The following is a 26,163-nucleotide window of genomic DNA, read 5'->3' as shown; positions in this document are numbered from 1 at the left end:
GGTAAGCAGGTTCCTGTATCACTACACTGCAATCTCCAAAGTAGATATTCACTGTGAGTATTTCCATCCTAAACAGGACCCTAAATCAAAGGTAAAAAAAATGCCTCAGCTCCATAGGAGTAGTTCTCAATCCCATCTGCTGCCAACTGCATGGAACTGAGAGACAGAGTGAGCAAAGAGCTTTTATGGTCCTTTTTAAGAGCACCCTAAAAGTAGAATCTATAATTATATTGGTACATAGTGTGTCACAAAATATGTATAAACATTAATGATGACATGGTTGAGGACTAAGAATGTCTTTTATATTCATAAGGTAACCTATTAGGCATTAAATTATGCCTTCAGATAAAATGATCATTGATGGCAGTCAGGTTCTCTATGGTGGCCCCATGCACAGAATTCATCTCTATGGGAGTAAGTTCAGTAGTAGCATTTTCACTAAAGTAGCACCTTCTGGAGAGGACTTTGAAGAGTCATTTTTTGTCATCTTTTGAAAAACGATCAAAACCAAAGGTTTTCATATTACCACAGCACTGTTAAATGAGAATTTATATTGCTGTGATGGAACTACACATGAAAAGATTCCCCTGGTCATGCTTCTTGACCTGTTTTAGAAACAAGAAATAAAGGCACCTATTTAATGGAAGTAGGTTATTTTTGCAGTTAAAGAGGTTAAAGATCTCATAAAAAGTTTAGACTGTCTTTGCTTCAGTCCTATGTTGTTAATGATTTCTTTTCTTAAACCAGCTCCAACACAGCTTTCAATTTCAGTCAGATACTTTGATGCTACAGGAATGACTCTAGGATTTAATTCTCTGGCAATGACTACAATGTAAGAAATAATGAGCAAAATATTGGGGTGGGGGGATAATGACATAATTGCTTGAGAACAAAATGCCATGAAAATAAACCATGACAAATCGCTGTCAGAGATTTGGGCAAGATTTGCTGCTCAACCTAATGGGAGAGACATTGCTTGGAGGATAGGAAGAATGGCCCCTTAGACAGACTTAGAGCAGTCCCAGAGCTGCTATAATCTGGAGCCACTTTGCACAGCCAGCAGCAGATGCAGTTTGGTGGCCCAGAGTATCAGAAGTCATCCAGTTCTCTGCTGCGTCCCCACCCATGGGACTGCACTACAAAAAAGGAACACAAAATAGCTACACTGGACTGATACTGTTTGTGCCAAATCTATTCCCACGTGCTGGTTAATCTGACTTTGATATTGCTACTTTCAGAAGCTGAGCCCACATTGAGACCACTGTTGTGTTGTGTAACTGATAATCTGCCCTCGTAAGGTGGCTTTTTCCTGCTGTACCAGCTGTGCAATTTCCCTGAAATCTTGAGGGCTTTGGGCATACACTGAGTGCAGAAACAATGCAAATATATCATATTCATGGACAAAACCCTCAAAAATTAGTTCTTAGCAACATATCTCCATCCTTGAGCAGCTGCTGTAAGCCTTCCCAGGTCATCAGTTTCTCCCTCTCCATCAACTCCACCTAGTCAGTGTCTTCTTTTAGAGGGACACTCAAAAATCTCTAATTTGACATCCTGATCAAGAACTGAATTTAAGATTTATTTTTTTCTTTGAAGTTTATCCAGATCAATTTGTGTCTCATCTCTCTACCAAGACACTTTTTCCCCATTCATCTTCAAAGTCTTCCTGAGCCCCACCATTACATTTCCCTTTACTGTATGTGGACCATCTGGCAATATTCTGTTGTGAACTCAGCTCATCAGATCAGAGTTTTCTCTCACTCCCTCAGAGTTTTTTCTGACTTTTCTCCCATTTCCATCCAGTGCCCTGCAGAAAGAGCTAACTGAATAGTCAGGCAGCCCTAGGCTTTCTGTCTTCAAATGCAGATCTGCCTTTTATAGTTCTTCAGAACCCAAGAGCCTGTGAAGGAAAAAACACCAAAAGTAAAATTTAGAAAAAAGTCAGCAATAGTAATTTGTCCAATAAATGGACGTAGTGTCTTGGGGGTGCACCTCTCATGCCTTGATAATGTAGAATTTGTGTCCTACATGCTCATCTGGGCTTCCTCTGTAGTTAGGATGAAGACATGGGCACCCAAAGGATGAGTAATCCCATTGAAGGGAGATATCTCAGATAAGCGTGAAGAGTCAAACGTCAGTGCCTATCCCTATCAATTAACTACAAAAGGAGCCTACCTAATTAGCTTAAATTAGCCATGTAAAGGTAAGCTGTTTGAAGATAAATGGAATGATTTGCACTGTAAATGTCTAGCTCCTGTATCACATTATTACTGGCCAGTTAACAGAAAGATCTTAGATGCTCAGATAGTTTCTGTAATAGAATGAGAGAGGCACATAGACTAAAAAAAAAAAAAAATATATCAAGAAAGGTTTACAAAAATATACAAAAAGTAGACAGGCATGTAATCTCTTTAAAAATCTCCTTTTGACCAGTTGGCCAAGATAGGAGAGAATGGGGATGTTTCTTGGTTTACACTGGTAAGTGCTGAAGTATCAACTAGAGATAGATAATTAGTAATATATGACCAGGACTAGGTAAAATTAATTCAAAATTTCTAAAGGTAGTAAAGGATAAAACATCTGAAATACACACTGTGGCATGTAACCTCACATTTAGAATGACCTTAGCACCTGAGGACAAAAACAGGGAGAATATTAAGCTCGTTTTCAAAACGGTCTGGAGAGACCTTGGAGAACTATGCCCTGTAAGTCCAGCCTCTGTAGCAGTGAAATTAGTAGAAACTATGTTTTAAAAATGTGTGAACATACAGACAAATAACATACTGGAGGAGAGTCAGCAGGATTTCTGTAAAGGCAAGTCACGTCTCAAAACTCAAATTCTTTGATGTCAGCAATCATGTGAGTAATGGCTATCCAGCTGCTACTGATGAAAGTTTGATCAGTGAAGACCTTTTTGGAAGGTCTCTCACCAATATGTCTTAAAGAAACTAAGCTGCCACAGGATTAGAGGGAAGCTTCCCTCTCATAGATAAGTCATTAATTAAAAGGTAAGAAAGAGAGTAAGAGTAAATGGTCAGTTGTCATGGAAGTCACCAATGGAAATGATAAGTATAGCAGATCTGTTCTCATAAGTAACCTGGCAAAGGAGCAGACAGTGAGCTGCCAGCATTTGCTAATGCCACTAAATTATTAACACTAGTAAAGATAGGACCTGCTGTGAAGAACAGCAAAAGGGCTTCACAGGATGCAGTGACATAGTGTCAAAATTGAGGATAAAATTAAATGTAAATAAATTCAAAGTGAAGCACTTTGTACACAGTGGTGTGTGACTCCAAAATTCATTTGTAACCTGATGCAATCTGAGCCCAACATTATTCTGGAAGAAGAATTTGCTCCTATAACTCTACAGTTACAAAATACTCAGTTCAGTGCTCAGCAGAAGTACAAAAAGCACATTGCAAACTAGGAATTCTTAGAAAAAGAACTAGACAAGAAAATAGTGAACTTCAGTTCACCTGAATTTTGTGTGTAGTTTTGGAGTCCCACAATCTGTAAAAGGATATAGTGGAACTCAAAAAGGTTTAGGGAGGGCAGCCAGGATGATTAAAGGCATGAAACAGCTTTAGCGAAAGGAATGGCTAAATAGACTAGAACTCCTCGACCTAAAGAGGAGCAGCAGAGATAGAGATCTATTAAATTGTGAGTGTTAGGGAGAAAGAGCACATTAAATGACTGCTCACTGCTTCTTCTAATACAAAAAATAGAGGTCACCAAGCAAAGCTAACACGTGGCCGTTTCAAAATATAGTGATTCCTCACATAACGTATAATTAAAATATGAACCTCCTTACCACAGGATGTTGTGGATGATAAAATTGCATGTGAGTTCAAAGGCAAGGTTCAGAGAAGAGGAATTCACTGAGGAACACCAGCCTGGAAACCACCTCTGGCTCAGCAAATCCCTGAAATCCCTCCACAAATTGTTGGAGACTGGGAGACTACTTAGGGAAGTATCACCATATGCTTGCCCTGTTCTAATATTCTCTCCCAGCTAATGGTAAGGGATTAGGTCAGGAGTGCCTTCAGTCTCAGCAAAAGGCTGTTCCTATGTTTTATGTTCTGGACATGATGCTGTGCAGAAGAAGCGCCTCAGACTCAATAGCTTTCAATCTGCTCCCTCAAAAATGTGCCAAAATTCATACAAAGTTCCAGACAATATCTTGTCTCTCTCTTCTTTGTATTTGCTGCAATGGAGCTGTTATGTGTGGGAATTTTATGAGCATTACCACTGCATTATTTTATTATAAAGAAATAATTTCTTTATTGACAAACGTAGATGGAAAAGGTAAATATACTCTAATGGACCCATAATTCAGCAAGGGATTCAAAATTTGGCTCTGCACCATGATTCTGTAAGTAGATATTTATCTTAAGGCAGCCAGCTTTAGGAAATATTGAGGTAATATATTTTCTCCGAGAAGTCTTAGCACTCAAAAAGCACATCTTATCCAACGTCAGGCATGAGGGAGAATTGGCCCTGTACCTCATAGAAAGCCAAGGAGGAAAAGGGCCTGTTCATCTTAACTTTAATACCAAATTTCCATCTGCTGCAGCTCGAAATTGCAGAGATATCACACGTACACAATAGGGATTTATTATAAAGGCAGCAACTCATCCTTAACCACGGTGATGATACTGGGCCTCTGTTATATAGCTGTCTTTAGTGTGTAGACATGCTGATATGTTTGCTCAATAAAATCCAGCTTTCAAGACATACTGTTAAGTTTACATGATCACCAGAGTGAGAGGGATAAAGCTGGAAAAGAAGAAAAGCAGAAGCGAATTAATGCAATAAAGGCTAGGATTTAACAGACAGGGTTGAGTAAAATAAATGTGAAACAACAGGTGTCACTGACTCTTATCAGCATTTTTAATTAACACCTGTTTTTAGCCCAGAGTACTTTGGAAGAGTATGTTGGAGTGTGTCTGTATTTAAAGATAAAGATACACTGTTGAGAAGTTACTAAGCAGTGAGAGGTTGAAGGAATGAAGAGGTTTGGGGGTGGGGGGAAGCCTCTATTTGCTGGGTGGGTGTTGGTTGCAGCTTAGAGAAACCTGAAGGAAAGCCATGATGATAAAATTGCAAGGTAGGGAAATACTGCTATGGCAACAAAATATATGTTCTCTTGTAGGAAAATGAGGATGAAAAAGGAAATAAGGAGTGTAGGAAATTGAAAGGAAGTGCAGATTACAATAAAAGACAGGATCTAGTTTTAAAATATACAAATTGTAATAATTTCAATTTATGTAATAATATTTTATGATAGTAATAAATTTCTGTTATCCAGACTTTTATGGCACCTGCTCTGGAAAATTTTGGAGCACTTGTCAGATATGAAAGAATTCTCATTCACAGTAGGATGGGGATACAGTCATACTCTTCAATAGCCCATCCTACATGAACCCAAGCCAACGTGAATGACCAGCATCACATGGGAAGTGTGTGGCATAAACGTTCACAGAATCAGGATCTTTCAACAAAGGTTTCTTCAGTGTAGGTATGAGGCAGTTCCAGAGTGTTACGGTAGTGCTGGTTTATAATTAATTTGAGCAAAGTTCAACAAAAAAAATGGCATATCTTTATACCTAGACCCACTCCTTTTTCTAGAATATTTCATACATCTAAACTATTTCTTGCTAAGTATGTATTTTAAAAGTTTAAATGATCACTTATTATTAAACTACTTCATTCAAAAATTAACTTGGTTCACTTGAAAATCTGACTCAAAATTCTGTCCTGAGCAGTGTGTAAGGCAGAGTCACCTGAACTATTTTACTCAGGAATATATATTGGTTTCCTAGAGCAGAATATCACCCCAGAAGATAGGAATCACATACAATGATTATTAACTTTTTTTATGGTTGGTTTGGGAACGACCTCAAGATTCACAGCCAGTTAAAGCCCTCAAGGACTTTCTCTGGCCAGAGAGTCATTCTGTCTGGCTCCCCTTATTAGCTTTCTCTTTCTTCCTATTTTTTTTAATTTGGTTTGCTTGTTTGCTTTCTCGCTTCAAACCAGAGGGTACCCTTTGATGTGAAGGGCATTCAGTTCTACACCCAGCAATCTATAAAGTTATGGGTGGACTTCCTTTAGGTCAGAGATATGCAACTTGACAGTATCTTTCAAGTGACTGAAATATTGGGTGCCTTGAGATACTTGTATTTTTGTATTTGTATACTGTATTTTCTCATGGTTATTCACTGACTTTACCTGAGACCTATTTGTGTATGACCTTTGAAAGGTTCCATAAGGGATTTCTTTTTAAACAAGTCACTCAGGCCACAAACCCAGCACTTCACTTAACATGCCCATATTTAGGGCCCATGGAAAATTATAGGTCATAAACCCATGCATTAATGCTTTGCTAAATCTGGGCCTGAAGGGATGTATAGATTATACCTGGACAACCTTTAGAGCTCCTACATCTAAAATACAATTTAGGATACAGTTTAGGAGATGATCCCCTTGACTCACACACACACAGACCCAGTGGCTGTTTCTCCATTAGCCTTTGGTGTGCTCTGCAGCACTTTCTCTTCGTCGGTATCTTAGAAGGTAACGAGGCTGTGAACCCTCCTCAGAGGTTTGTGTGTCCTCTTCAAAAGAGCTCATAACCTAAAAGCATAGTGGCATAATAGCAGCAGGTTGGCAAAATAATACTGCTGGCATCTCAGAGCTTTGCAGTGCATCCATTGATCCTTCTGCCACTTCCCTACTAACTTCCAGAATCGCTGGGGAATCTCAGCCAATTTAACAGAGGGTAGAAGTCTCAGAAATAAGCAAATGCCTGCAAGTTTTGTGAAAATCAGCATCCAGTTGGGGTTAAATAGAATGCAGGAGGTTATCTGTGTCCCAAAAAGCTACAGTGGAAGTTCAGCAGATAGAAGTTCTGCCAATCAAGACATGTGCTGGTGAACACCCAGCGTGGTCCACATGGCCTCTTGTTCAGACCTTGGTTGGGAGGGGGCCTGGATGCCCTGCTGGGAGAAGGACAGCATTGTCTGGAGGATGTTCTGGCAGGGTACTTTTGGGAACAGGAAGAGTTCCTGTGCTGAGCCTGTGTAGGAGGAAGCACAAAATAGGTTCTTCGGAGAGTTCCTGGTCTTCAGGCTGCATTCAGTTTTCTACAACCACCTCATTTAAAATAGGGCGTCCTACTGAACTCATTAGGGTAAAATCATTTCGGGTTTTTGTTGACTTTTGCTTAAAGTGAGTTTCTTGGTTGTTTATCTGGGGTTTTTTTTAAGAAATGTGAGATCTTGATGTATTTATTCCTCTCCAGGAACTCTTAAGTACCACTTTTTCGGCATTCAGTATAAAATGCAGGATATAAATCTTTGACTGACACTATGCTTTAAATACAATGGATTACACAGCAATCTAAGTCTTCAGAATTTACTGAAATTTTACATTAAAGTATCTTATTGGAGCTCAACAGAATTTCAGGGCTGTCATTTTAAGAAGCATTACACATGAGAATTTTTCCTGTGAAATATGTAAGTCCTTTTAGCCCTGGTTTTGTGAATAGGCTCTGAAGCTGACATACAGCTACATGCCTAAATCAGTGGTGTTGTGTTCAACAGTTGGTGAAAAACTAATCTGTCCCCATTTAAACTAATCTGTCAACCACTTAGCAACCCAGCCACAAAATTTTTAGGTTCTTTAACCTGATAATCTCTAATTATTGTGGCTTGGAATTCCAACAGAACGGGGTTCAGAATCATTTTGCAGATGTTATTCTTTTTTTAAATATTGTCTAATTTAAAAGGAAAATATTTCAGATAATAGCAACATATTTTGAGGGGGAAAAAAGCATGAAAACCATTTCTGTTCCAAAAATTGCTGATATGAGAATTTATGAGGAAACAGCTCCTTTTATGAATAATTATTATTATTGTGTTTAAGAAATGGGCAAGATGCCTAGAAATTGAATGAAAGAATGAGCTATTAAATTGAAATATTAAATGAAATAACTGAATTAAAAGTGATCATGTAAACCCAGCAGTAAATGTTGGGAGCTGTAGCTGATTGAACATATTTTCATCATCTGTTTTGTATGCTTAAATACAATTGCTCGATGTAAGTAAACACTTGATTGATATTCTGAATACTTTAAAATCTGCATATGCATCATGGAATACTGAACAATTAAAACTTAATTTCAGTGTAGTTTGATTACATGTAAATTATTTCAATATTCATTTTTTCCTGTTCTGTTTGCTCAGTGCATATTTAATATCCACTTTTTGAATGCATATCACTCTTGATTGGACTGTGAGATGAGGAGGACTCTGAAATTTCTTCCATTAAAAAGGATTGCCTTTTAAATATTATTTGTGCCACAGCTCTTCCCCTGCAGATTATTTTCTAAATGTTGTGTACTCTTATTGAAGACAAGGAAAAAGCTGCTGCAGCCCTCCTTTATCAGCCCAGCACAAGGAATATGCTTACATGGTCGATGAGCATGTCTAAGAAGGCTTGTTGGTTGTAACTAGTCCCTAAAGAAATGTTTCCATCTTTTCTGCACTATATTGCTTGCCTGCCTGAGCTCCTTCTCCCGTCCCTTCCTCCTCCCTCCACATGATTTTTATTTTATTTTCCTGGTTCTTGGAGGTCTTACAAGACACTTGAATATTATGGTTAAATATTACAAGTGTTTTCAAGTTGACCATTTTCAGTCTGAAAAATACATCTTTATCTTTAAGTGACCGCATTCAATTTAGGAGTTGTAGAATACAGATGAAAAAATTTTGCCTTTTTACATATTTGTAGAACATTTTCTGAAAACCAAAGAGACTTCTTGTCCCTTCTCTGCATGCTGCAACCCATACACATTTTTTTGATCAACAGTGTTCAAATTACTGTATTTCTGAACATCCAACAGAAGGAAATCCCAGGCATTTGATTCTCTTATTATTCATGCCAGTGAACAGAATAGCCTTTCTGAAGTTACAGATAATATTATGGTTTTTATTACTTACATATTTTATTTCATTTTATTTTAAAATTATTTCCTGGCATCTTTTCAGTTAAGTCATATTCCCAAAATACAGGCAGGCAGCAGGTTTGTCACTTCACCATGGAAGGCAAGTCTGGATTCCTCTCTGCCTTGACCATTTTTGACCTACATGCCTGTTGTTATATTAGTCCCATTTCCCCTTGATTTCCTTACCCATACTAACAGAAATTTTTTTATACTTTTTTAGAATACATACAAAATGCATATAATAACAGTATTCTTTAGTTATGTGAGAATTTGAAGTTGATGTTGTATCTACTAAATGGCTTGCAGGGAAATGTTTTCCTATGTGTCCCACATAGTTAATTGCAGTTTCAGAGTTCTAATCTTGAAGGTCATATTTCTGTTGCCTGTCACTTTGACCAAACAAGTGGCTGAACTTCATGGTTTGCAGGTGGATTTCCTTATCTCTCTTTTTCAAGTCATATAAGTCTCAATTGCTGGAGTTATTGTGAACCAAGCAATGAGGGGCAAGGAGGAGGAGGGGGTGGGAAGACACTGTTCAACACCAGGGCCCTGGAGATTCCATTTTAGAGAGCAAATATTGTACCTGGTGACTGTAGCACAAGAACAGAAGGGGGAAGGTTTTATTTGGGAGGTATTTTGTTTGTTTGAGGAGCTGATAAACTGTTAAGTGAGTGTGCTAACAACAGTAAGAGGTCTTCCTAGGATAAAACATGCTTATAAAACAGATACTATTAGCTTGAGGTTGGTCTCATGCTTTAGAGACCTCTTTCTAATTGCTTCTGTACATTAAAACCAACAAAACTTTCATAACAAAGGGTTTCAGAATAACAGTTATCTTCTTGTAAAGTTAGGTTAAAAAATGCTGGATATTCCTGACTGATTTAATACTGTTGGCCTAAGTAAAGCAAAAAAACCCTTGTCACTCTTTGTAACATCTACCTTCTTTTAAAGCAGTTCAATTTATAATAATTTATTAAATAACTGTGATTGCTATTTGCAACACTCTTGGTTTGTGAAGAGCATTTCTTCGATAGTCTTTTTTTTTCTCTTTTTTTTCCTTCGTACAGATCTGAAAATAATGAGTTAATGTCACACTTTTATGAATAGGGGCCATAATGAGACTGAAGTATGTATGTTGATTAAAGGAAAAATAATTGAAATCTTTGTGAAACTGCAAAGAAATTACAGCTTAAGGCCATGATTCTGTTCTGCAAGTCAATCAAATGAGAATGTTATTTTATATTTTTTGGTTGCAGGCATTTTTTCCTTGGCTAAATCAAATGTCATTCAAATAGTCTATGTAGTGAGAATTTTGGAAATACAAAATAATGGTACAGACATTCTTTTTAGCCAGTCACATTGCTGGTTTCTGTTCAGTTTCCAATTTCCCCTCTAAGTACTAAGAATGTGTATTTAATCCATAATGGAAAAAAATATGCCAGGAAAAAATATAAACATGACAGCTGTTCAAGATACACATATTTTAACATGTACTTAATTAAAGTATAGCTTCAAAAGCATCACTGCAAAACCATGTATTTTGGTGGAAAATCTGTCACAGGAATCATGTTGAAAACTTCAGCTACACAGACAGGCATGAGAAATTGGGGGTGCACTGCCTGTTCCCTGGCAATCAAGAGGTTAACTTTCATTTATCTCTTCCCCTCCCTTAAACTGGTTCTGTGAGGAGGGCTGCAAATTAGTACTTGGAAGGCACAGCAGGGAGATTAGCTTTAGGGAGGGAAGGGCTCCCCACTCCAGCTCTTAGGAACCTCACCTGGAGAGTGCATTTCCTTTTCTACTTAAGCTAACATATTATGCCTTCTTGTCACGAATGTTATTCCTCGAGGAAAAGTCCTCTCTGGTTCTATCTTGCAATCTGATGAACCATTCCAAGTGTGTGGTAGAGGAGAGGAGGGCGATAAGGCTGTAACAGGAGGGAGCCAGGAAAGCGCTGAGGCTGTGGCTGGGACCAGGAATCCTGGTGTGGTGCATCATATGGGATTACTTTACCCAGCCAGGGAAAGGAGGATTCCCATCTTTCCTCTTGTTCACACCAGCCTGAGGAGGAGCTGCAGCACTGCCCACTGTTTCCTGTGACACCACCAAGGTACAGAGCTGTACAAATTCTGGCATCCGTGTGATGCTGTCTGACAATATTCATTTGACAAGCAAAGCCTACACTTTCTAACCCTGAGAAATCACAATGCATTTTTTTCCCCCACTGGGGCAAAGAAGTCATCTCCTTCCAAACCTCAAGTGTCTACAAGTGATCCATTGTTGAAATTGTTAACAGGTGGAAAGGGAATTTTACCCACTTTGTAATGGGACAAATACAAAATTGTTCTATATGGAATCAATCTTCTACCTCCCAGCTGAAGTAAAATTGGGGTATTTGCATTTCTAAAAATAATCACCAAATCTATTTTAACAGCGAATTTTAAACAGTTAAAAATGTGCAATAGAGGAAAATGTGTACAGCTAGAATCACTTTCTCAGAATACAATGTCACATAATGGTTATCTATGCCTAGTGTGAGAGACATTAACCCAATGCAGAATTTTCCATTGGGATTAGCATTTGCCAGTGCAATGCTAGATCTGATGGGACTCAACACTGAACCACTTGGTGAAGGTTCTAAACAATGAAGGAGGTTAAGGGTAGTCACTGTCCTACCTCACAGTTCTGCAATCTGAGTATGAGCCTATCAGGTTTCCCCAATAAAGCTTTGGCATCACTTTTGGTGAGCATTGAAGGACTTTGTACATGAGGAAAATTTGATGTAGCTCTTAAATTAACCTCACCAAGCGATGTGTTTCCTTTTTCTTTCAGGTATCAGAGGTTTGAAAAAGCATTTCTGCTTGCTGTTGACATCGGTGCTCGGGACCTGTTCATGGTGAGTTGCTTCTGGAGACAGAGGCTGTTGGAGGATATTGTTTGTCAGCTTTTGCACACATTAAAGCAGTTCCAGGTCATTTGCAGCCTTGGACACATACTGAAGACAGAACTGTTCTACCTTTGCCATCACGAAACTCATCAGTAGGAATTGAGTATCTTCAGTCACTGACATTTTCCCCAGCATGGCCTACAGGCTATTCTTAATTTTCCAGGAGTTACTGTATATGTTTTTAAACTTTCCCTTTCTTCGTGTGACCTGATGTGGGTGAATGTCATCTTTCACTCTAATAAGCTTGTACATTTCTAATCTGTTCCTTTAAGTCCAACTGCTGAGTCCTGGACACAAGAGCTGTCCATGTCCTGGGGATCCTGAATGCTCTTAGTTTGTCTCTTGGGGTTTTGTGAAAAGTGACAAATTATGAACGCTTCTGCTGGTACTTTTAAAACAACAAAGCTCAGCAGCATCAACACAAGGGTTTTAACATTTCATGCACTCTCTGCCCCCTCCCATTTAATTAGCTACAAAAGTAAAATTAACCAGCTCTTAAAAGGTCCTCTGTGTGAGCACTGCAGGAGGTTCTTGTTTTATAAGATCTTGCACCACAATGTCACAGTGAGGTCAGATGGACAAAGCCAGTCGTGCTCTCCTAGTCTCTCAGCATGTTGCTGCTCCACAGCTGATTTCATTGTTTTCAAAGAAACAATAGGAAAGGGCTTGTTGAAAAAAAGGCCCTTTGAACGATTCGTTTGCTTGACTCTTTTGCATAATGAAGACATTCTGTTGTTTAAATTAAGCTTTGACACTAGATGTTAATATCATTTATCCCATTAAGTCACTTGCCCTGCTAGTTTGATCTTGATATTTAAATTGTATGTTAAATTACACAATTAAATCCTGCTTTTAGGGGTTATGAAAATTCCCTTCTAATTATATAAAAAGTTGTGTGAACCTTTTGATGTTTTTTTTCATGGCTCTAATCATCTGGCTTGTTCCATCTAATTAGAAAGATGTGAATACTGCGATAAACTTTCCTAAGTATGCATCAAAAGAATGTGATGGAGATGTCAGACTTTTAGGAAATTCATTACATGTTCTATGTTTACTCCCCTCGATTTTCTGTCTTTTTAGATCATCTCTTTCCTTTTCTTTATTGAATGTAACCTCTTCAGTACAAATTTTATACCTAATCATGCTAAGCACTGCTGCAGCCACATATAAGATTCAGACTGTAGTATGTCTGGAGCAGATTAAAGATTTTTGTCAAGGGCTCTCCCAGTGTACAAATAATAAATACTCCCTAATTTTGGCCATTCTGACAGAATAAATGTCCCAGCATTTGCACCAAAGGCCCTCTCTCATATGACTGAGAGCATTTTCTATGTGATCTGTTTCTCTTTCCTTCCCTCTGCACATGGCAGGATTGAGGGAGCAGGGTGGGAACACCAGTGTTGGCTGTTTAAGATGGGTGCAGAGCTGCTAGTGAGAGGGAGGGACTGTCAGTACCTGGCTCCACAGGTGATAGATCACATGTTCTACCCTCACCAAAAAGTCTCTCCAACTTTCTTCAAGAGGAGTTTCAATGTTCACAAAGCAATTAACTCCATCCTTTCCTACTCTTTGCCTTTCCTTTCCTCTCTCAACACCTACTCTTCATTTCCCATCCTACCAATGCCCTTAAACATAAATGCATGTTTCTGAAGAGTTCCTTCTGGCTTATGTCATTGTGAGATCAAAACCAGTTCTTTAATGTCCTCGTTCTGCTTGCATTACCTTTGAAATTCCTCATAGTTGCCCCTAAATTATGCTACAAGCAGCACACATCCCTGCCTCCTCTGGGGAAATGTCCTTGTGCTAATTCATCATCTAAGTCAGTCACTAATGAACAAATTTTACAATAAGCTAACAGGTACTGCTGCAAGTCCACTAAGTACAGGACTCAAGAAGTTTAAACATGCATAGGTCATTAAGAGTATTTATTTGTGCCATGGTAATTTCTAGGGAATTTGGCTTCATTGTGCTTAATACCATGTGAAAATTAGATAACCTGTTCCCTGAAACCTTACAGTCCTTCTAGGTATTAGTATAACAATGCTTCTCCTAAGCAAGGGTTGTGCATCCCTCACTTCTGCTTAATACTGAATGGTTCCTAAATATTGTTTATGTAGGGCAAAATGCAATTACTAATGTACAATTTGATTTTGCATATATTTAAAGCAGTTTTATCCATTTTTAAAACCTCAGATAGCTCTAGGAGTCACATCACCTTATTCCAAATTAATTTAATGGGATTTCAAGAAAAAATAGTAGTCTAAATAAAGATACCTGTTGACATAAGCAAAATGAGAAAGAGAAAAATCTGTTTATTAGAGGGGAGCAGAGAAGGAACAAAAAGGAAAGGGTAGAGAGGAATAGATGTAACAGAGGTTGAGAAGGATGCAAACACTGAGTACTCATCACCTGAGACTTCTAAGAAAATGTTTCTAAATTCTTAGAGAATTTACCCCGAGCATCAATTTCACCAAACAGGGCTCTACAACGTTCCCATTGTTTGTTTTGAGACTGCAAAGTTTAAGAGAATGCTATCTGAGGGCTAATTTCTTTCAAAGACATGAAAAAGAAAAAACAAAAAAAAGGCTTAAAACTGTAGCTATAGCATCACTAGATGATGCCATAGCAAGACACATACACTGCTGTGTCTCTCCCTGAGCTTTACCCTCATGTCACATCAAAGTCCATCAATTAATATAATCTCCTACAAAGTTAAAAAAAAAGAAACTGGAAAGGACATAATATCAAGAACAACAGCTCCGTTTATTGGACAGTGACTGATGCAATCTGTGACAGAAAAGATCAAGTAGTGGAAAGGTTGTCAGCTTGAAATGCTTTTATAGTGCAGTCCAGCTCTCAGCTGCTGAAAATTCAAAAGGCCATCCCATGTACCAAAGGTAGCAAAAAATGCAAGGAAAAGACACTTTAATAAAACTGTCAGATCTTGGGTGATACACTGATGAGGAAAGTGCATGCTTCGAAGAAGTGTTGGAGTGTTGCCCAGAAATATCCTATAGACAAATGCACGTTGTGTTTCAAATGACTTTTACTCACCAACAGCCAGCCCTGTGAGTCACAAAGGTGAGGGGGAAAGGGAAGAAGTCCAAAAAGTAAGCAAACTGTTAAATGATAAAATAGAGCCCTTTCAGCAAGCTCCTGATAAGCAGCTGGAATTTGTTTATGTTGTCACCATTGTGTTTGAGAGAGATGTGATCTTTGGACTTATAAATTCTTAGGTAATTGTGTGAAAAAAAAAACCCCATCATGAATATTCAGATACTTTGGTTCCTTTTTTTTTCCTGTCATTCTTTAAAGCACCCTGGAATCTGGTGTTTCTTTTTTTGCTGTTTTTAAGTTTTCTAGTTTAATCTACTCAGAGAGTTATAAATTCTTAGAAAAATCCACTTTTGCTCGTTTATTTGAATGAGAAACACCTAAATTAGATCTGAAATGGTCTAATTAGGAGATTTCATATCTGTACTCTTTTCTTTCTAAATCTGGTTTAGAGATGAGGCAAAGGCTACTGTTTTTATTGCTCTTCATGACCAGCAACTTGAGGAACAACAATGCAAGCCACTTACCAACCTTCTGCTAACCTTTATTTCTTACACAGCCCCTTTTAGTTAATGATGGATATGTAGCACCTTTTCATTTTTTTACTCAAACCAGAAAATGGGCAAAACAACGACCTGAAATAACAGCTGCTTTGATACACAGAGTGCACAAGCTCTTCAGTGACAAAACTTCATCATTTTCTGCAGTTGTTTCCACTCCATCCTCGAGCTTCTATTTAAAATTGCACAGAGGTATACAATATTTCTCATAGTTTAAGCTACAGAAAGACAACCATTAAACATTGTCAGAATGTATTTTAAATAAGTCTGCCTGTACATCCAAATCTCTGTAAGTTCAGACTTGTCCAAGAGCCCTTGGGTTTTCTATTGTTATCTAAATAAGGCGACAGTATCTGCTGTTTAATCTTCATAGAAATCATACCTTGCTTCTCAGGCCCTTTTCTCCTGACAACCAAGTTAGACCTACAAAGAGAGGAAATACAGAGTTCACCACAAGTTCATAACCCATTACTCTGCTCCAAGACATTTGCACATTTTTTTTTAGTCACACCTGTGTTTGTGATGAGAAGACACTGCTGTCTCCTGCAGACTCTGCAGATCCTGCAAATCAGTTCTGGGCTTTCCTGCATAATCATCTCAGTTTCTCTAAGATTTTCAGTTTTGTTTTAAAAGTTGTTGTCATTGCTGTTGTTAAATGAGGGGTTACTGAAACTATCATGTCTTTCTCCTAACACTATTACTCTCAATTCTTTCATCTAAAAGTGTCTTTCTAGAGTAAAATCACTTTTCCCGTGACAGGTTCTGTCGTATTGATGCAGGTGGCAGTAAACTCACATCAAGGATTTTCACCTGAAATCTTTCACATTAGGGAGAATATGGTTGCTTTTGTGGCATGCAGAGGTCAATATTTCCAGCAAACACTCCTTTTCCTTTTAAATTCCTGCAAGCAGATGGATTGCAGAACAAAGGAATGGCTCAAATCTTTGGATGTTAAATGGCATCTTCAGCAAAGCAGTGGGGGAAGAAACTTTGCCAACTGTTCTTGGATTTTTCCTTACTTTCTGTGTCACAGTTCATGCATGGAGGAGCATGTGTTTGGGATGCCAGATGAGAAGGGGATTTTCTCTTGATTAATGGTCAAGAATAAACTTTTGCTTTTTGAGGACCAAAACCAAGGGCAGTGAGAGTGTAGTTTGTCAGCAGGAATATATTCTCCCACAAAGAGCTCTGTATGTAGTACAGGTGGTTTGCACCTCAAATATTAATATGCAATAAAAAGCCTTGACTTTTGATAAGGGCATGCAGTGATGGGACAAGGGGGGATAAAACTGGCAGAAGGCAGGTTTAGATATTTGGAAGAAATTCTTTCCTATGAGGGCCTGGAACAGAAGTCACCCAGAGAAGCTGTGGCTGCCCCATACCTGGAAGTGCTTAAGGCCAGCTTGAATGGGGCTTGGAGCAACCTGGCCTGGTGGAAGGGCAGGTTGTCCCTGCCCAGGGCATGGGGCTGGAACAAGTTGATCTCTAAGGTCCCTTCCAACCCAAGCTATTCCATAATTCTATATAATGATAACACCTCTGCTGCAGCCCTCTGATTTTTGACTCTAGATAAAAGACTAGATCCAGAGTATTAATAAGTATTCATGCTAGACAACATTTTTTTGAAAGCCCCTTGTTGCTCAGGAGTGACTCAGGAATCATACCAACCCTGTGGATGTTAAAACCACTGAGCAGCCACTGTTGCTCTTATTGCCTCCAATATGAGCACAGGGAGGATCATCATCCCCTTAGCCACAGAACAGTGAGGGTAACAACCTTCAGCAGTGAGTGTATGACAACATTCAAGCAAAAATTAGTCCCTAAAAGATGGAGAGCTTCAAATCATAAAATCATGAAGGTTGGAAAAGGCCTCAAAGGTCATTGAGTCCAACTGTTAACCCATTACTAACAGGCCCACCACTAGCCCATGTCTCTAAGCATCACGTCTGCATTTAACATGCTCCAAATGCAGGCTGCCAGCCAGGAGAGCTCCAGTACTTCAGATCTGGTTTACACAGAGCCACCTCCTATCAACATTCTTTTAATTCAACAGAAGTTATGTTAAAAGTAGACAGGTTGGTTTCTTTCATACACTGAGTCAATAGCTTTGCTTTTATCATTGGTCAGTGTTTTATACATTGCTGTATTCAACAGCACAAGTAAGGAAATATATTTGCGTTGGAGGGAATTAAAATGTAATGGTAGGTTCATCAGTTCCTTCTGTGTTTGTGATCTAAATAATAAAAGAACCTCTTTCTTTCAAAATCCCTTTTGTTGCTCCTTTGAGATTCATTTTAGATTAATCTTTTTTCTTCTTTATTTCCAAAGGACATCCATTACCTTGCTCTAGATAAGGGTGAATTGGCCCTAGCTGAAGTGGCAAAGAGAAAGGCTAATGACATTGATGCAGAATCAATAACTACTGGAATTGGTAAGAATTAATGGTGTCTAAAAAGCCCTTTTGTTTTAATCAATACTTGTCCTGTAGAACATGTTGTTATATTTGTAGAGGGGTTCTTGTTTTGATTGCATTGTTTTCTTTGAAAGTGAGACCGGATTTTCATTTGTGACTAAAGAACAGTATTTTTATTCCTAACTAAAGAAGGAGGCTTATAAAAATCCCACAGCTTTGCCTTTCAGTACCCATGTGAGGATAGCTGTGAAGCAAAAAGATTTATACTCTGGCTGCAAAGAAAAGTTCAGGCTGTACAAACTGAACTGAGTGCAAGAGGTAAGGGACTGAACCTGAAAATCTTTGTTCATATCAACATTTAAGGCTAGGCATGGCAATTTAACTCACCTCTAAATATTTGCTGGTGCACACTGGAGCCACATCCAGCACTGATACTTTGGCAGCACTCGAATGGAACATTTACTGATGTTCATATCCTGGCTTTAAAGCAGCAGCTGGGCATGCAGTGGGATTCTTGCCATTCCATAAGGAATATCTATGCTAAAGTTGCAGTGTGAGATTAACAGCTAAAACACAGATGACTTTTCATGCAGGGGAACTCACAACTCATTCGCTTTCTCCTTGTGTTTCTTCTGAATTGACATGAAGAGATGTATGCAAGCACACGAGACCATTCTGATTTCATGCCTTATAGCATGAACCAAGCAGAAGGTGTCTCTGTCTAGGGAGCTGACCTCCATTGGAGGCAAAGGGAAGAAAACCCACAGAGCCTAAAAATGTTTGTATAAAACTTGCACAGTTCTGTTCTTGCTTATTCTACTGCATCATTAGAGGAAAGCACTGAGCTTTTGTCCTTATCCCATGCCAAGAAGCAGAATAGGATTAAAGCTCAGAAGGTTTTTTTTGTGAGTCAGAGTCACAAAACCTTTGAGATCTTGGCTAATATAGGATTCTTTTAGAACTGTACGTCTCCCTGTTTACCCAGAGCATACAAGTGAATGCCATTCCAGTACCTAGAAATGCAGAGAGGCCATGTATGCATTTATGTGCCTATTTCTATAGATTGTATAAATCCATGACTTTCAAGGCTACTGCAATTCAGTAGCACCTCCTTCCCTCTCCAGCAGAGCAGGAATCAAGCAGTGCCTTTCCTGAACTCTTCTCTTCAAAGTGTTTCATATTCATGCTCAAATCACTTAAAGCTATTTTTCCACCTTAACTGGGCTTTTGGGCAAGCCCTTTCACCACTAGAGTTAAAAAAAAAGTACACCTGTTTAGGTCATCTCTTAATGGCCACTTTAAAGTGTGCAGTTACATCTCTCTTGCTTTCTCTTCTCTTACTTCTTAGGTACTTATGTGCTGCACCTAATATAACTGAGATACCCAGGACTTGCATCTGGTCATGATCTATTCTCTGACACTCAATCCAGAACATTTAAACTCTAATCTGTATCTTCATTTAATTCCTTGCAAACTACCATGATTAGTTGATTTCTGAAGTTGGGCTATTTATAAATTTAGTGAGAGCCTTTTGTAGCATTGTAGATGCACAGGCAGGGAGAGGGGTAGGGAAAAGAGCAGAATGATCACAGATGCCTTCCTTGCATGTCAAGGAAGTAGTTATGTAGTAGTCATGCAGTTACACACACGTGTAACTACAATTCAGCAGCAAATGTGCAGGCACACAGTCTTCCCCTCCTCCAGACCAGTCCTACAGTTACATCTGTAATGCCCCATTAGCATAAATTATTAAAGTCATTTTATATGATAAAGACTTTTGCTGAATAATTAAGTATCAGGATGATTTAAAGTACTTTTCAATGCCCCCAGGGACAAACTGTCACTGAGATTCATTCTCTGAACAGTAATGAATTTGCATCCAATTCATTTTGTATGAAAATAAACAGGAATCTCCCATGAGTTTGTTTCGATCTCACCTTAAACATGTGAAATCTCAGCCACATGTTTTGTTTTGTTATACTTTATTCCAATGTCCCTTCTAATGATGTTTTTATTTCGTAAACTGTTGTTGGCAAAAAAGTTGACATGAGGTATGAACTTCATGGACCCAATGAAAACAAAAGATGACGAGTGCTTTATATATAAATTGCTGTATTTTTCTAATACTTTGAGAGGGGGAGAAAAGAATCATGCCAGAGCCAGAAGTTTTAAAATGCAGTTTCAAACAAGTCTGTGTCCCCTGACCTCTTCCCAAACCCAGTCCTCTTCAGCTGGTCCCTGCTCTCTGGAGCTGGCAGCCACTCAATTCACCAGTGGTCACACTTCTCCCCTGACTTCTTGAACACCCACTTCAGGCTTTTACAAGAAGACAGTAACCTAAGCAAAGAGAGGCAGCAAGGTGCAACCAGTGCTATTGAGCTTATACTGGACACCTCTACAGCTTATGTCTTAAAAGAAAAAAAAAAAACCATATATATAGATTATATTTTTATATATATATGTATGTGTATTTATGTATATGTATACATATGTATATGTATGTATATTTATAAAGTGAACCATCATATGTCAATATCTGATGAAATTTCCTGAGCTAGCCCATCCCCAAACCTCAGCTCAGCACTGCTTGAATGAGTCAGTGCTTCTGGCTGATTCCCAAGCCTTTGAGAGTGCTCCATCTTGCCCCAGATATATTTAATTTGTCAAGCTATTTCTGTGTACAGGGCTCACTTCAAGCATAATATATTTCAAACTCAGACTTCCAGGAAAAGTTTCAAGCTCCTACAAATAATGTAGCATGGCAATATAATTAAAATTTATAGACGTCATCCAGAGTTCTATATGGGTTGATTCCTCACATATATTATACCAATATTTGTGTCAAGATAAAACTAAAAATAGGTGGATTATTTTAAGGTTTTCTGAATTTGGGGTCTTCTCAGTTCATCAGCACGTGATTGCAGTTTGCTGGACACTGTTTTGGAGAAGCCACCTTCAAAGCTTAGGAGCTGAGGAGGTCTGTGGGCATCTGGTAAAAACACCTGTAGACCTGCAGAGCACGGTAGCTTGGTGAGAATATTGCTGAGCAAGATGAAGTGTCAGGTGAACTATGGTTTTGGCAGAATCATCTGATTAAAATCTTCTGAGGATCAGTATTCTCATAAGATTTTATGTTTGACAGCCTGTGAAAATGCATCTTGAGGGATGAGAAGATTGAAGTAATTGTACTGTACATCTCAAAAATGACATTAGCTATCTCCTCTTTCCCCACCCTTATTTGATCAGCAGACCACTGGCCATGGATCCTGTGGTTTCTTCTTCCAAAGATTTTCTGTTGAATTATTTCTCTAGTAGATCGACAAGTTCCTTAATGAGGTCAGGGAGTTCTCATTTAGCCTTGCCTAAAATGTATGCTGTGCACCTCATTTCACTTGATTAAAAGAGAGAATAAATAATTTATTCAATATTGGCATATATGTAGGTTACTAATAAAATCTGTTTATGAGCATAACCTGGCATGTGCTCTCCTGGAACAGTATTTTCTCTGCTGGGAGAGTGAGTCTGTTTGGAGCTGTAAAGTGTGGGTTGCTAATGTAAAACCTGAGTTGCAAAGAAGTGACATGGCAGAGCCTGTTAAGAAATGCCATAGCTAATAATGATCATGGAGGTGAGGAGCTCAGCCCTTCAGACATCATTGCTCAATGAATATCCAACGAAGAGCATATGTAGGCAGTGTCAGAAACTTTCCCAAGGCCAACTTCCAACAAATTACATTAGGGCCTAGCAAGGTGATTTTAACCTTCAAATCAACAGCTTTCACCCAAAAGGGATTCATGTTGTGACAAGACAGATAACTGCTGCATAGTTGAAAGGCAAATTGGAAAACCTTGTATTTCTGCTTAGAATTTCAGAATATTAGCAACTAATGTTTAGACAACATTTCTAACAGAGGTATCTTAACAAAAACACTGATGTTCAGATAAATGCATTGTTCTGAAATGCTAGATGGGACTGACTAACATTTTGGTGGTTCACTAATGTCTCATGAAAGTGCTTGAGGTTTTTCCATTTAAAATAGAATTTTAAAATATTTCTGGAAGTATTCCATACTGTTTGCAAGATAGGGAATCTTATCAGTTCTCACAGAGACGGAAGTCTAATTTCCCACAGTGTTTGTAAAATGACATTTAAAATGTAGGGACCCTAAATGTTTCACCTTACTGGCAAGGAACATCACCAATTTGAACCCTAAGTGGAGAATTAATTAATTTTATCTTAGTTCTGTGGCAGTGTTTTATATTGAATGGCTTACATGTTCTTTGTGATAATTAATAATGACACATCCTACGGTGTTTTGTCTGAGATACCAGTCTGGTCTTGCATTGCAGTCTGCTACCTCCAAATCACTTATCATTTATTCAGATCTTCCCCTCTTCCTGACAGTCCTGGGGAGCCTGCTTGCATTTCAAGACCATGTTTAGAATTGTCCCCCTGTGTTTGTAACCTTCTCTGGCCTTGCATTAGCCCAGTTGGTAACATTTCCTTCTCCTCTGATCCATAATGACTCCTTTCATCTCTCAAGCAATATTCTTCCTCACCCTCACATACCCTCTCTGACACTGATGGCAAAGCCTTCCTCATTTCCTGCTCTTCCTTGGCACGTGCAGCTTTCTCTTGTCATCTATCAAGTTTCAAGTTAACTGAGAGTCTTGGCCTTTATTTAATGACTTTTATTTCACTGCATAACATGTTTATGGCATGCTTCAAAGGTATTGTCCCATACACGAGTGAACTGTGAGGGAGGGCTCAGGGGACACCTATTCATGCTACAGTTTTTTGGAGCCTGCCCCCTTCAGTGTAAGTGTTAGATCTCCCATTTATTTATTTCTATTTTCAGTTTAAGTCAATCAAAATCTCTGGAATCAAACCCTTTGTTTTTATTTTTCTAATAATGTGACTTTTTCCCCAGAGAGCCAGAAAAATATTTTTAATGAAAAATGCTTTCCAAGTATGATTGGCAGTTCACCTATGGCAAGAAATTAGTTTCCACAAACACCTTTTTAATTTTGTGCCACCCAAGATGAGTGTCTTTGAAGATCCATAGTAATTTGAAATTATTTAACTGTGCTCATATGTACACTCTCTTGAACATATCAAGCCACACACAGCACTTGACACAGAGCCCACTAAACACAATGAAAGGATTTCTGCCATCTTCAGTGGGCTCTGAAAGGGGGTTTTAGCAAGCAACCATCTCATGGGTGGGCGTGGTATGACCAGGAGTGCTGCCATCTGCAAAGACCTGGTTTGGAAGGACCAAAATGTAGAGTTGCTTCAAGAGGAGGGAGCAGCAGCCAGCGCTCATGGCATTGCATCCTCTTTCTAAATTTCCAGCTGGTACTGAGGATTTTGCTCTCTTGAGGGTTACAGGCACTTACTGCTCCCCTCCTTGTGTTCTTTTCAAGAAGTGGAGTCATTTGTTTTACTTGAAGACTACAGTAATGCCAAGCTATTTTTGGCTCCACCTCATCTCACCTCTCCTCTTGCTTGTGTCATGATGTCAGTTTTGATCTATTCCTTCCCACTGCTAGACAGCTTTGCCTAAAGACATAATCCTCAGCCCCTAATAATTATGAGTACATCAAAGGCTAGTTGGTTTGCTTAGCTGCAGAGGTCTCCACAAAGATCTGTGTATCTTCACTTGAAAGACATTTATAGTTTTGTGTCAAGCTTTAGAATTATCATGGCCTTCCATTTTTTTCCCCTTCTTCATAGTGACATATTCTTGCCCACTACAGAACTGATTTAAAAAGCACAACTATATCCCCAAAATGAAGACACCTTCCCCTTCAGACACCTTCTCCTTCATATTTTAATGATCCTGATGTTTTGTAGTGTCTGCCAGCAGTAAAATTATGCCCTATGGATTATGAAAAAACTCTTAGCAGAAGTCATAGATTAACTATTTTTTGCCAGTTCTAGGGACTTCCATTTTTTGTACCTAAAGACACACACTATGACTAGTTTATAAAAAAGCAAACAAGAAAAAAAAATTCCAGTATTTCCAAATTCTGAAAATTGAAAGGAGTTGTCTGTAGCTGATATAGTTTTATTCTACTAAGAAGTAGGCTACTGCAAGGCATGTGAGGTCACTCATCTCAGATCTCTTCAGCATAATTCCATCTTATCCCTATAACCCTCAACCAAGTTGATGCACACAGACAACAGTGAATGGATGACACTAATTACCAAGTAAACAACGTATTTTCAGTGGCAACAGATCAAGAAGAAAGTTTCAAAAGTGAAAGGAATTCACAGAGAATCCACCTTGGGGGAGGATGTAACACAATAAAGAATAGTTCAGCATAAAAGATCTCGGAGGGATGCCCATGGCATTGAAGTGAAGAGAAGCAAGTCAGTACTCAAGCTGTTGACATTGCAGCTAGGAATTTAAGTAGGAATTTGGCTTCTCATCACTGATTTCAGTCCATAGACTGTAGTAAATTTAAATAGAAAGCACACATAGTTAAAGTAACTGTTGAAACAAACTATCAAAGAAATTGATGCATGGAAAGTGCCTTTGCATGAAGACTGAATGAATACCTTTCTGGGAACTCGGTCTTAGCCAAATACAATTTATGCTTAGTCAAACACATGTTTTTCTGGCTTGGTGTAGGATAGCTGGATGAAATTTAATAGCCTCTAATTCACTGTAGGTCAAACTAAATGATTTACACTATATCATTATAGTATAATATTCATATGTTCAGGATTCCACTCTTGCCTACAGCTCTGTGAAAAAGCCCCTGGTAAATCTCCCATTAGCTTCAAAAGGCCCACATGTGGTCTAAAAGACTGCAGTTAAAACCCACATAATATATATGTAATATATATTCACACGTCTCATAGTATGCACGTGTGTGTGTGTACATATGTGGGTGTTATATTTACACATACACAGCCAAAATCTGGCCAGTCATGAAAATAGCTCCAAATCTGAACACAAGCCAGAGGAAATATTACGTATTCCTATTTTGCTGCATGACATCACGGAAGCCGCTGCTGCTTTTCTTTGCTCTTTTTTTTTTTTTTTTCCCTGAAAGAACAAAAAAATAATCACAGGCAGGAGGTGCTTTCATAACTGCTGCAGCTGGCTGGGAGCTGTGGATTTGTATGTCAGGGGCATGTTTGTCTCACACACCCTGGAGCTTCCCTCAGCCTCTCGCTTTCCGACGGGGAACTCGCCGGTTGCGCTTCTTTCTGCGCCCCGAAAAGCGTTGGCAAACACATATTTGCATGGCAGTTGGTATGTGTTTTGTCCTGTTTGCTCTGCGTAATGTAACGTGATGTGACAGGCTGTAATTCATCACATCAGCTGCGTGACAGCAGAGGCCTTGGAAAGGAGGTGCGATGGTGGGCTGATGCGAGGTGGCAATTTAATGCTGGGTTGTAGTCTCTCAGTGTTAAGGTTTTTTCAAATCACCTACCAAATAATTATCTCTGAGTATTCCCTGTGCAGGTGAGTTTGAGAAGTAGTGATCAGGCAGAGCACAGTCAGCATCAGGAGGAAGCTGAAGATCCCTGTGCTCAGAAGGAACAACTCTTGTAAATATGAGAACCTTTGCACATGTGGTGTTAGATCAAACAGACAAACAAGAACATTGAAGGACAATTTATTTATTTCCTCCTCTCTCACTGCACTCCCCAGGCACACCACGGGTCCTTATGTGAGAATACTGTGGAATTGCCGAGGGCAAAAATGGAGGTTGAGGCTGTTTTCTTCCAAAGACTCCTACACAAGAGACTGCTTGACAGTTCACCCCTGAAAAATTCCCACCGCAGGTGTTAGGGTGTTTGATAACCTGATGGTGGTTCTTGTGGAGTGCTTCCAGCCTAACAAAACCAAGTTCCCTGTTAAAATCCCATCTCAGGACTGGGACATTCTAATCAGGACACGGCTGGTGAGAGGCATAGGGAAGAGCTCAGCAGGGCCCGAGAGTGAGTTTTGCATCCACTGCTCTTCTCAGTCCTGCACTTTCTGAAGTGTCACACTTGGCCAGAAGATGAAACGAAAGGAGTTGTTGAAGAAAAACCATTGGTGAAAAAGTGATCTGCAGTGCCTAGCACAAGGCAGTAAGTACATGCAGAATTAATGACTTTTTTCTTTCCTAAACATACATTCTGTATTTAATTTCAACTATTTGAAGTATTTTCCCCTAAA

At 38.9% G+C, this 26,163-nt stretch overlaps 1 protein-coding gene across 11 annotated transcripts in view; it reads left to right on the top strand.

The window, feature by feature from the left end:
- Positions 1-26,163, top strand: part of WDPCP (WD repeat containing planar cell polarity effector) — a 148,313-nt gene that overhangs the window by 91,634 nt on the left and 30,516 nt on the right. For 7 of the 11 annotated variants that reach the window (XM_053939605.1, XM_053939606.1, XM_053939602.1 and 4 more), the window contains 2 exons: positions 11,840-11,903; positions 17,897-17,999. In XM_053939605.1, coding sequence (XP_053795580.1) covers positions 11,840-11,903; positions 17,897-17,999 — 167 coding nt within the window. Of the gene's footprint in view, positions 1-11,839; positions 11,904-17,896; positions 18,000-25,650; positions 25,797-26,163 lie in introns of those variants that run through there. The other 4 variants (XR_008430257.1, XM_053939609.1, XM_053939610.1 and 1 more) reach the window with 2 other exon arrangements.

This window comes from Vidua chalybeata, chromosome 3 (genome assembly GCF_026979565.1).
Source record: "Vidua chalybeata isolate OUT-0048 chromosome 3, bVidCha1 merged haplotype, whole genome shotgun sequence".
NCBI classification, from domain to species: Eukaryota; Metazoa; Chordata; class Aves; order Passeriformes; family Viduidae; genus Vidua; species Vidua chalybeata.
The sequence above is the reverse complement of the archived record's forward strand: the minus strand, read 5'-3'. Positions and strand labels throughout refer to the sequence as shown.